Source organism: Triticum urartu, chromosome 5A (genome assembly GCF_056163025.1).
Source record: "Triticum urartu cultivar PI428250 chromosome 5A, HENAU_Tu73, whole genome shotgun sequence".
Taxonomy (NCBI): Eukaryota; Viridiplantae; Streptophyta; class Magnoliopsida; order Poales; family Poaceae; genus Triticum; species Triticum urartu.
Window position 1 is genome coordinate 16,525,886 of NC_141877.1, and position 12,611 is coordinate 16,538,496.

The window sequence follows — 12,611 nt, forward strand, 5'->3', positions numbered from 1 at the left end:
CGTAATCGTGGTCAACAAGTGACTTAAAATGTGTGTAAACAAAGAAGCAGTTTTTTTCCAAAATGCTAGAACTAGATAAGGAAGTTTTCTATAATCTTGATTAAAAGGATAAAAAGGTAGCTTTGTTTTAGTTTATGACTCCAATCAAGAGAGAGAAATCCTTGATTTGGGATTGGACATAGAACCTGGACATATTGTAGAGTCGTTTAGTTAAAAAGAAAGGGTCGTGCAGAAAGCTGCCAATTTCCGTCGCCGCACAATCACTCAGGATGCACCAAGTAATGTTCCTAGGCAAATAGATTGAGTAGAACTATCCCTGACTATATATTTAGTTCGGTAACATTATTTTTCACTGTCATGATGGTGCCATCCGTCCATAATTATGTCAGTAAAAGTATAATACAGGAATGACTTTTCAGGGTGCAGGTCGGTGGGCTCCCTATCACTCATAGTATTTTGCTTTGAGATAAAGTGCATTTTTCGTCCCTTAACTTATTGCTAAGTGTGGCTTTCGTCCCTCAACTTTTTTTGGGTGCAACTTTCGTCCCTCAACTCTTAATATAAGGTATAGTTAGGCTGTAGCAGCGGTATTCAACAATCAAGCCCGGTTTTGACTTTTTTTGTGCGAAGACACCTGTTTTGACCTTACGTGACACGGTTTTGGCCACATCCTCATTATGAGGTGGCATAGGGCCACATGTCACCGAAAGAAATCTCTCTCTCTCTCTCTCTCTGATGTCACCAATCCATTGGGCCTGCTCCAATGAGTAACAGGAGCATCTCCACCAGCTTTAAATATCCACTGCACGATGCAGAGAAAAAGGCTACGGTGCTACTCTAGGAGGCCGGTGATGGGAGCAGCTCCTCCCACTTTAGATGGTCAACATGATAGTTGGTCAGGATAGGACAATAGGTGGCAGATCGGATCCAAACCGGCACGGGTAAGAGAAAGGAGCACAATTCGCCGAGGGCCAATCCCAAACCCTTGGGGCATTCCGCTTATAGTGATGATGCAATCATAATCGTGCCGTGAGAAGTAAAAACCATATTTAGCCAAGGAATACTCATGTTAGGGACTAATTGTATACGATAATTAAGAGTTGAGGGACAAAGGTTGCACCAAGGTGTGGTCAAAACAATGAAACATCGGCGACACCCTCCCTTAGCCCCTCTTCCAAGAAAATGCAGCTAGGTTTTCTGCCTCCCGTAGGCGGCGCCGCTGATCTCCCGCGTTTCCTGTGGCCTTAGGGCCATGGGTGCGTGGTGGATCCTGGTCCTTGACGGCAGGAGGGCTCCGTTTTCAGGTGCTTCTTCAAGTTTTGTTAGGATTTGTGTCCTGCTCAACAAGACGAGACAGCGGCGGCTTCTTGAAGATGGAATAAGGTTCTTCCCGCCTAGCCCCCGTCGCAATGGTGTGTCTAGCTTCGTCGGAGGGCGTGTGGAGGTGTGTCTCCGGCGGATCTCACGAGATTTGGTCGGTCGTTGTCTTTGGTGGATCCGCTCAGATCCGGTCTTTGTTCGTCTTTGTTCATATATCTTCAGGTTGGATTCTTTCGATCTAAAATTCTCTTCATCGGCGGCGGTTGCTGCTCTGGGGCGTTGGTCCTATGGGACCTTAGCACGACGACTTCCCGACTGTCTACTACAACAAGTTGTGCCCAGCTCCGCCGAGGGAGGGGCAATGACGGCGGCCCCTTCGGCTCGCTTCAGTGCTTGTAGTCGTCGCTAGGTGGTCTATGAATCTAGATATAATTTTTATTATTTCTGGTGTTCATTGTAGTGCCATGATTGAAGATGAATAGATCGACAGTTTCCTGAAAAAAAACAATGAAACATCAAGTGAAAACCGGGTTTAACCGAGGAATACCACTAAGATGGACTAACTACATTGTTGCACATTTATCCCCAAGATTGACGAATAGTCATTATGTGTATATATCCTATATATTTTGCTTTCTATAGATATGCCATTTGTCCCCAAGATTTTTCCTCGTTACCGCTAGCTTATTGTATATTTTGCTTTCTATAGATACGCCATTTGTCCCTAATCTGGTTCGCGCTAGCTTATTGTATGTTTATTTTTTCCATTAGGCAGTCGATCATGGGCGATCAAAGACATACCAGAGCGTTGCACATAATAATTGATTTCCTTTTAGACCTGTGAAGAGCAGAGATTGATGAACAGTCATTATGTGTATATATCTTGTATATGTTGATTTCCATAGCTATGCCATTTGTCCCCAAGATTCTTGCTCGTTACAGCTGTATGAGATAATTAATTACTTTTCTAGTTACACATGGAAATCTCTCTCCTGCGACTAGGGCTGCAAGAAAAACTCGAGGCTCGTGAGCCGCTCGAGATTGACTCGTTTTTTGACTCGACTTAAGATCAACTCGAAAATAAACGAGCTGAGTTTGAACACTTTATGTAGATCGACCGAGAAACGAGCCGATCTTAAGACAATGTTGGCTCACTCAATTTTAGCTCGATAGCTCGACAGAATATCATTATGTTTAATGGTCATGCCATATATTAAATGAAAATAAGATAATTCATTACCATATATGATGTCTATAATTTATTTTCCATTTTATTTACCAACGAACATGAAAACTTAATTAAGTGCAGAGAAGATTTAGGACTAATTATGGCATGTGGTCGACTATGTGTTAAATATCCTATATTTTTGATAAAGGTTCCGAGCATATTTGCCTTAATTTTTTTGTTTTCCATCTATATATTTATAATTTTTACCATCTCATTTAGCTCAAAACTAACTCGAGATCGACTCGAGATCGTTATAAGGTGAGCACGAGTCATGTTCTACAACTCGATCTTGAGCTTCATTCAGTTTGAGCTCGCTCGAATTTTCATATGAGTTAAGTTGAGCCAACTCCAACTCACTCGAACTCGACTCGTTTACGGCCCTACGTGCGACAAAAAATTAAGATGGCAAGAGTAAATGGAGCCTAGGTGACCACCACCAACTGGACGTGTTAATTAACCAAGTTGTTTTAGAGCAAGAATAGCGTACGAGTGCTACTGGGCACGCATATACAGTTCATTTTGAGCTCCTTTTTCTAATACTATCTGCATCGACTTTATTACAAGAGTTAATTACACAAAACCACAACTTCAGGTTTTTTTTGAGGGAAAAACCATAATTTCAGGTTAACTTATAACACTTTACCACAACTTTTGAGTTTTTTTTAATAAAAAACCACAACTTCAAGTCAATTTATAACACTTTACCACAACTTTTGAGTTTCTTTAACACAAAACCACAACTTCTGAACTAATTCTCAACATTGAGCCCAAATCTATCGGTCAACTTCTTTTAATAGCCAATCTGATTGATTGGGTCCACATGTTAGGACCTAAGTCGGAAAAAGGTGGCATGTGCGCATCACCTATGTAGCCTACCATTTCCTCCTCTTGCCATCCCGTACCGGCGCTATCAACTCCACCGATGCATTGAGCAGGGAGCTGGTTGTTGGTGGGGTGGTCGAAATTCTGCCACAGGATGATCACTCCGAGCATCCTTGAAGGCGAGGTTCCTAGTGTCGCAAAGCCGCACCCGTCCGGACTATGGCATGGTCAGGCAGGGCACACGAACTAGACAGAGAGGTCTTGGGGAGCTGCAGGTGAACGCGTCGTCGAGGATACGATGATGTCGTATGCAGACTGCTATGTTACACATATCCAGTCAGCGCCACGTAGGAGGGAACTTGCTACCTAGAGCCTGACATGTGGGCCCAATCATTCAGATTGGTTATTAAAGTGGTTGACCGATAGATTTTGGCTCAATGTTGAGAATTAGTTCAGAAGTTGTGGTTTTGTTTAAAAAACTCAAAAGTTGCAGTAAAGTGTTATAAGTTACCCCGAAGTTGTGGTTTTGTGTTAAAAAAACTCAAATGTTATGGTAAAGTGTTATAAGTTATTCTGAAGTTGTGGTTTTGTGTAATTAACTCTTATTACAATAATAATGGGTGTTGACTAGGTGCGTCATCTTGATTTCAATACATAGTTCAGAAGAGCAATACAGATACTCTGTAAAAAAAAGAAAGAAAATTCATTCTATGTACTATAAAGGACCGAGAAAGCACTTATAGCCGGTGATCTACCAAGGACCGAGCTCTTAAGCAAAGGGATTCTTTGCGCTTGACCAACCAAAAGACAAATACCAACCACCATACCCTTTTTATAAGTAGCACGGCTTCTCCGAGCAAATGGTCAATGACATATTTCTCATTTACCTTTCTATATTCGAGTCACCCAGTATAGAAACTTGCATTACTTGTTCCTCTCCTGCACATTGGAGACATGAACATGGCTGGTACGGAATAGACGGCACCGGGAACTATTGACGGGTCATCAAAACTGCAATGTGCACTCCTGTCTCACGTCACCACAGTTGTTATCACAAAGGAAACACGATGCAGTGATCATAGACAACAAAAAGAGGATAATGGAGCACGAGGAAAGCCTACATGCTATTTTCACCGGTCTGCAAGTACAGTTACGTGAAGCTTAAGTGTAATACAAAATCTGGAACTAGTAGCATGCTGAATCTTGGGGTGCATCTGCCTTGGCCTGGAGTGGCACTACTTAGCACAATAGAAAGAGATGTAGATGAATAAAACTGTTAGGTAATGAGATTCAGCTAAGATGGTGGAGGAGAGCGCACAAATTTCTAAACTTGTTCTCTCGAAATCTATTAGATGGTATCTATGCTCTGTGAAAATATTAAGCAATGCCCCTAGGTCAGATCGAGTATAACCGTCCTTGATTAATTCGGCAGTCTGAGCTCTGTCATGGCCATGATGGTGTGCCGTCCATACATACTCTGTGAGGGAAAATTAATCCATGGTAGGATGTTAAACGCCATGGGTGCAAGAAGGTAGGCAAGCTCGCCACCAGTGAAAATTCTGCTTTTTTTTCGAAAAGGGGATCCCCGGCCTCTGAGTGATAATTCTGCTTTGATCTGCAGTATGCGCAAATGAATGATTGATTGCCTAACTAACCTAGTCTACCTACCAGTGGCTCTAGCTAGCTTCTTATACTTCACTTTTGCAGCTAGGCCTCCTCAATGCATTGAAGGTACACAATATTGCAAAAAATAGTAATATTCCCTCTCAGACTTGTGGACCCACTGGCGGAGCTACAACAAGGCTAAATGGGCCATGGCCCGCCCAATCCAAAGCAAAACAGTAAGGGACAAAGACTTAACTGACCCATGAGAGGAAACATACTGGGTTTTTCTTTGTACTCGCTCGCCATTATTTGGCACTGTAGCTCGCCATTGTGTGAACCACACAAGATTGAGGTGTGTTTGGTTGCCCACCCTCAATTTGTCTACATTGCCTGTGTTGCTCAGTTGGGCCTGGTTAAGGAAAAACAGGGAAAAAAACTAACATCTACATTTCGTTTGGTTGCCCGCGTCTATTAGAATAGTATGTGTACAGGACGTAGAGTCCATGTTGTATACGGGCCTTGAGCCGTTTCCTAGTCTGTATATGATCTCTGTCGTGTCCTATCATGTAACCGATCTCTGACCGATCCATGCAATATAAATATACAGCAAGGTGATCCCAAGGGACATCAAGCCTGAATCAATCGATCTCTTGTTTCTTACATGGTATTAGAGCCTTCTCTTCTTCATCGCATCTAGATGTCTCTCGTTCCCTTCAGCGTATCCTGAGGAGCTTCTTCCTCAACCGCTCAGCCCATGACGACCCTCGGCGACAACTCCCGCGAGAAGCTTGGGCGCGACAACTTCCTTCTTTGGAAGGCGACGGTCCTGCCCCCGATCCGTGCTGCACAGCTAGACGGATATCTCGACGGAACGCTTGAAGCTCCGGCCAAGACTCTTGAAGTCCAGAAGGCCGACAAATCTGGCACCGAGACGGTGCCCAACCCCGAGTACACTTGCTGGATAGCCCAAGATCAGAAGGTTCTTGGCTCGCTACTGACCTCTCTGTCGCGTGAAGTTTTGACTCAAGTCGTCTCCATGAAGACATCCACGCAGGTCTGGTCAGCCCTTGAGGAGATGTACTCCTCTGTCTCCCGGTCACGAATTATCCAACTTCGGACCCTGTTCGCTGGCACTCGGAAGAACGAGATGACCGCCACCGCGTACTTCACGAAGATGCGGGGCATTGCGGACGAACTTACAGCAGCAGGAAAGAAGATGGAAGATGATGATCTCATCTCTCAAATCCTTGCTGGATTGGATGCAAAATATAATCCTTTTGTCTCATCCATTGCCGCTAGAACCGATGCCTATTCCTTGAGTGAAATTTATGCTTAGTTCATTGCCTTTGAAGCGTGCCTGGAGTCACAAAATTCTGGGTCACAGCAGTATAATTCGTCGGCAAATCTTGCTGCACGAGGAGGACATGGCAAAGGAAATCGTGGAGGCAAAAACAATGGTGGCGGGAACCGCGGTGGCCACGGCAACAACAACCGCGGAGGCTACAACAACAACAACTACGGCAACAACTACAACCACGGGAACAACAACTACCCCCACAATAATCGCGGTGGAGGACGACCAGGACCAGCAGGAGGAGCGAACCTTCCCCGAGGTGAAAGGCCTACTTGCCAGATTTGTGGTAAGGTTGGCCATCCAGCTCATAAGTGCTGGTATCATTTTGACCCAAATTATGTCACTGAAGAGAGATATGGTGGAGCAGCCACTACTTCATATGGAATTGACTCAAATTGGTACTTTGATACCGGAGCAACTGATCATATTACAGGGGAGCTCGACAAGCTGACAACACGTACTCGCTACAACGGTCCTGAACAAGTTCATACAGCTAATGGTGCAGGTATGCCTATTAGTCACATCGGTCATGCAGTCGTTAATTCTTTTGATCATACTCGAAATTTTCATCTTAACGACATACTTCATGTTCCCCAAGCCACCAAAAGCCTAGTTTCTGCTAGTCGTTTTGCTTCTGATAACAATACTATTGTGGAAATTCACCCTCATTCTTTTTTCGTTAAGGACCCAACAACGAAGGAAATTCTTCTGCACGGCCCATGTGAGCGTGGTCTTTATCCATTGAAATCGCCTCGCTCATCTCCTTCCTCCGGTATTCAAGTTTTTGGTGCTTCAAGGCCGTCTCTAACAAGATGGCATGATCGACTTGGTCATCCAGCCTCTCCAATAGTCAAACAAGTCCTTAAGAAGTATAATTTACCATGTTCCGTTGAGTCTACTAGTGAGTCCGTGTGTGATTCTTGTCAAAAGGCTAAAAGTCATCAACTTCCGTATCCTAGGTCTTCAAGTATATCTAGTGCTCCTTTAGAGCTAGTATTTTCTGATGTTTGGGGTCAAGCACCCGAGTCTGTTAGTAGAAATAAGCACTTCTAGGGAAAAGGCTAGCAGCAGCGCAGGTTTTAGACCTATCAGTAGCGCGGGGTGGTGCACTACTGATAAGGCGCTACAGCTAACGAATAGCAGTAGCGTGCCTCCACCCACGCTACGGCTAAATCGAGTTAGTAGCAGCGAGTTCCAGGAGGAGCGCTGCTGGTAATTAGTAGTAGCACTTCTCTCTGCCCGCGCTGCTACTATTATTTCGTATTTTATTTCTTTTTTATTTCATGTTGTATTCGTACACCTTTACATAAATTTTCATACAACAGGAATTTACAAATTATTTTTACATCATCATGAGTTATTACATCACGGGGTGAAAGAACCGTGTGGACTAGTTTCAAGTGGACAGACATTCACTTGAAACTAATCCGCGGTTCTTTCACCCAATAATATAATAAATATCATCATCATCATCATATCATTAACAACTTATCATCATCATCATCATATCATTGGTCACTAGTCGTAATCATAAGTACTCCTGACATCTTCAACTCTAACACATTGTATCACATAATAGACATATTGTACCTCATAGGACCTACTACATTCTCTTAGGACCTACTATATTCTCTAAGGTAAAATAGCAAAAAACAAGATAGCCCCTCGCTCTCCATTATGGAGAATGCAGATTATCCTGTCTCCAATTCTTGCCTTTCGCTTAATGTTGCTTCCAAGAACCTCCTTACGAATGTCCAAACATTTTTTTCACTCTTTGATTAGCATGTGTTCACCGGTTTCAGAAATTCGATATGCACAGGTGAGATCCGTAGGATGACCTGGCTGTAGGTTCAGAACTTCAAGGCGACCATTGTAATACATCAGATGAGGCACACAATCCATCGGGATTTTCTGTTGAAAAACATAGTAATAACTTCGTAGTTAGCAATGATGTACTAGTTTTAGAAGTATGCAAAAGATGCACGGATGTCGTAATAGTAAAATATCTTACCAGGGTATCTCCATAGAAGTTATCGTGGTTCAACACGTGCACTAGTGGCACGTATTCACCATAATTTGGAGGAGTTCGATAATAGGTATTGTAATTCTCAAAAAAAGTACAATAAGCAATCAGATGATTTTTCTCCTTATAAGTTAATTCGGAGCCATCAGTGTAGTGGGTTTTGTCTACCATCTTCTGCACATTCTTTGAAGATTCAAAATAAGCTGTCAATGGAAATAAGTTGTCAACTATTTTGAAATAAACAATATAAATTATTTAATAACTATGTTTGAGAAACTCACATTGCGGTAGAATCGGAAGCGTATCAACAAGGACCCAAATGTCCATATTGTCTTGCTCGATGTCAGGATGACCAAGATCTATGGTGACAATCATACCCTCATAAAAACCATACATTTTGCAAAGTGTTTCCCAATTTTGACAACCAAAATGGGTTACGCTCTGAGAATTATACAGATTTACTTCAAAATCGATATCATGATGGGTCCTTAGGTGTATTTTCTTTGTTTGAAAATTTTCATGGTCTTCAAAACCCATCCTCTCCAAGATATAGCGTCTTCCATGGCATGGGATAAGCTAGTCGAATTGTAAAAGATGAAAATTAGACGTTGAAATAGTTGAAGTCATGCTTAATTATGAAAAATAACACTTGTCGTTGTTGCGTACCGTTTCAACATCGAAGGTCTCCTCAAGCTTAATGCTGAAGCGCCGATCTTCGTCCAGCTCAACGAACCTGTCACACATACCTCGATCGTCGTGGCACCAGCTGCACTCCCCCGGAAGACTGTCGTCGTCCAGTACGGCATTTCCTACGTTCATAATTCAAAGATTAAACTTGTACAATTAAATATATGTACTAAAAAACCTAAATTAGATCATTATTTTTCAAAGAAAATCCAGGCCACTCGATATTTCCCACATATTCTAGCACAAGTCATGCCAGAATTCACGAAAAAATCCGGCATGACCTTTGCTAAAAAAGGACATATCGAGCGCCTGAAATTTGCCGGAACGGAAATTAATCAACACTCCGACAAAACATAGGCCACTCGGAGGTGTAACCAAAACATGAAATAATTGCTTAAACTAAAAAATAACACCAAATATGGCATGTTCAACTAGTTCTATTAATTCAACTAGTTCTTACTAAATATAAACTTAGTATAAAAAGAAAAAAAACTAGTTCTTTCTAAAAATAAAGTAGTTCAACTAGTTATTAATTTACTTACTATACTAGTTCAACTAAAACTTAACTAGTTCAACTAAAACTAAACTAGTTCTATTAATTCAACTAGTTCTTACTAAATATAAACTTAGTATAAATAGAAAGAAACTAGCACATCTACTACTACTAATTAATATCTAACTACTACATCTACTACTAATTAACATGTACTACTGCTAATTATACAACTAGTTTACCATCACTACTAGTAATTAATATCCACTACTTCTAAAAATCATTATCTATGAACCCTAAATTAACATCTACTACTACTAAAATCATCTACTAACTAAGCAAAGAGAGAGGGGGTTGGGGAGGGGTGGGGGGCTTACAGAGGGAGAGACGGTGGCGGGGAGGTGCTCGGCGACGGAGGGGCGGCGAGGGCGGGCTTGGGATCGGGAGGGCGGCGGTCCTGGGCGGCGGGCTCAGCGGGCTCGGTCGAGGGCGGCGGCGGTGAGGTCGAGGGCGGCGACAGTGTGGTCGAGAGCGGCGGCGGTAAGGTTGAGGGCGGGCGGCGGCGGCGGCGGTAAGGCCGCAGGCGCGCTCGGGCTCGGGCGGCGGCGACAGGGAGTAGGGGAACAGGCCGGTGGGGGGGAAAGGAGGACTTAGCGAAATTTTGATGCGGGGGTTGGTTAACTCGAACTAGTAGTAGCGCGCGTACAGAAAACGCGCTATAGCTAACTTATCTATAGCGCGTTTTGGGAAAAACCGCTACTGCTAATGGAAGCAGTTATTTCTTTTGCTTAGTAAAAACATCAAAAATATACATTGGTCATCATTGATCTTTTTGTGTATAATCTAAATAGTCAACATGAATCCTCACTGTACCTGTATAGGTACAGGCGAGGATTCATATTGCAACCACAAATCATACACATATAGTTCAATGAAGACCAAGTGCTCGAGATAGGTTGAGAAGCAACATATTTAAGGTGGTAAACACCTTGTTCGCTTAGCAGTATGGGACTAAACTTAATTAGTTACGGTCATACTTACCAGCAGCGAGTTTTGAGCAAAACCGCTGCTATTAAGTTCTTTAGCAGTAGCGCGTCCACGGGAAGGGCGCTACTACTATATCTAGCATGGAGGCAACACCGTGGCAATTATAGTAGTAGCACTCTTTTCACCTAGAGCGCTACTGCTACTCAGTCATTAGCAGCGCTCTTTTCTAAAGCTCGTTGCTGCTAATTAGCAGTAGCGTCTGTTTTTAGACCGCGCTGCTGCTAAGATTCTGTGTATAAGGTTTTCCCTAGTAGTGAAGTATTATGTAAGCTTCATCGATGATTATAGTAAATTTACCTGGATATATCTCTTACGGAACAAGTCCGATGTGTTTCAATGCTTTCATGATTTTCAACATTTAGTTGAGCGACTTTTTAACACCAAAATCATAGCTATGCAAACTGACTGGGGTGGTGAGTATCACAAACTCAACTCCTTTTTTCAACGTATCGGCATTACTCATCATGTTTCATGTCCACATGCACATCAACAAAACGGTTCCGTCGAGAGAAAGCATCGCCATATTGTTGAGGTTGGACTTGCATTGCTTTCTCATGCCTCTATGCCTCTTAAGTTCTGGGATGAAGCATTTCTTTCCGCTTTCTATCTTATTAATCGTGTTCCTAGTCGGGTCATCAATATGCTTTCTCCCCTTGAACGACTCTGTGATGAAAAACCTGATTATTCTTCTCTTCGCGTTTTTGGTTGTGCATGTTGGGCCAATCTTCGACCATATAACACTCGAAAAGTAGCTTTCCGCTCTATTCGGTGTGCTTTCCTAGGCTATAGTAACAAACACAAAGGATACAAGTGTCTTGATATTTCCTCTGGCCGTATATATATCTCCTGTGATGTCGTTTTTGATGAATCTGTTTTCCCTTTTGCCCAACTTCATCCCAATGCCGGAGCCCGTCTTAGAGCCGAGATTCTTCTTTTACCTTCTAACCTTCAAAATCCTACGAGTACTGATCAAGGGGGTGATGATTTGCATGCTCATGTGACTAATCCTACTAATGAACCTGATGGTTGTGTTGACAGTACTCATGAACAGGAAAAACGTCAGCAAAATTTGATGCAAAATGTCTCCGGTGGCAATGATTTTATGTGTAGAGCACATGGCACGGAGAGCGAGGTAGACTGTAGGGGATCACCGGCGAGATCGTGCACGTCTGAACCTACAGCGTCGGGATCGCGCGTGCCTGCAGAACCTGCAGCTGCGGGATCCTATCTCTCTGCAGGCAGGCTGGAAAACCAGGCGCCCATGCCCAGTCACCAGCAGCCGCGTATTGTGCATGGGGCCAGCCCATCCCATGCCCAACCGAGCATGCCCATGCATGAGAATCGTGGGGCAGGTGCATCTCCTGCACGTATGCCCTCAGAATCATGCGCTGATCAGTCCTCCTCAGATGAAGAGGTTGGATCTTCCGTGGCTTCTTCTATCCAGGAAATTGTCCAACCTGTACAACTGCCCTCTGTTTCAGATGGTGCTGTTACACGTTCACGCAACAATATTTTCAGACCCAAGGTAATTACAGATGGACGAGTTAGGTGGTGCAATCTGTGCACGGCAGGTGAACCAAGCAGTATCACCGAAGCTTTTCAGGATAAAAATTGGAAGGAAGCTATGGATGAGGAATATTCGGCATTGATGAAAAATAATACTTGGCACCTTGTTCCTGCTCAGAAGGGTGCAAATATTATAGATTGCAAGTGGGTCTACAAAATAAAAAGGAAAGCTGATGGAGAGATTGACAGATACAAAGCACGACTGGTTGCAAAAGGATTCAAACAAAGATATGGGATTGATTATGAAGACACATTTAGTCCAGTTGTGAAAGCAGCAACAATTCGGTTGATTCTTGCGGTAGCTGTGTCCAACAATTGGAGTCTTCGTCAACTAGATGTGAAGAACGCGTGTCTCCAAGGTGTTCTAGAAGAGACTGTGTATATGAGGCAACCTCCAGGGTATGAAGATCCGACTAGGAGACAATATGTATGTAAATTGGATAAAGCTCTCTATGGCCTGAAATAG

The 12,611-nt window shown here is 43.1% G+C and overlaps 1 protein-coding gene and 1 non-coding gene across 2 annotated transcripts; both read left to right on the top strand.

The window, feature by feature from the left end:
* Nucleotides 1-5,729: 5,729 nt before the first annotated feature.
* LOC147967511 (uncharacterized) lies at nucleotides 5,730-12,611 on the top strand. The gene is made up of 3 exons (XM_087523168.1): nucleotides 5,730-6,269; nucleotides 6,312-6,834; nucleotides 11,818-12,611. Exons 1-3 carry the CDS (start codon nucleotides 5,730-5,732, stop codon nucleotides 12,609-12,611), a joined length of 1,857 nt encoding a protein of 618 aa, XP_087379294.1.
* On the top strand, nucleotides 6,189-6,317 carry LOC125511797 (small nucleolar RNA Z247). Its single transcript, XR_007285123.1, has one exon. It is a non-coding gene; the product is annotated as a small nucleolar RNA Z247 (small nucleolar RNA).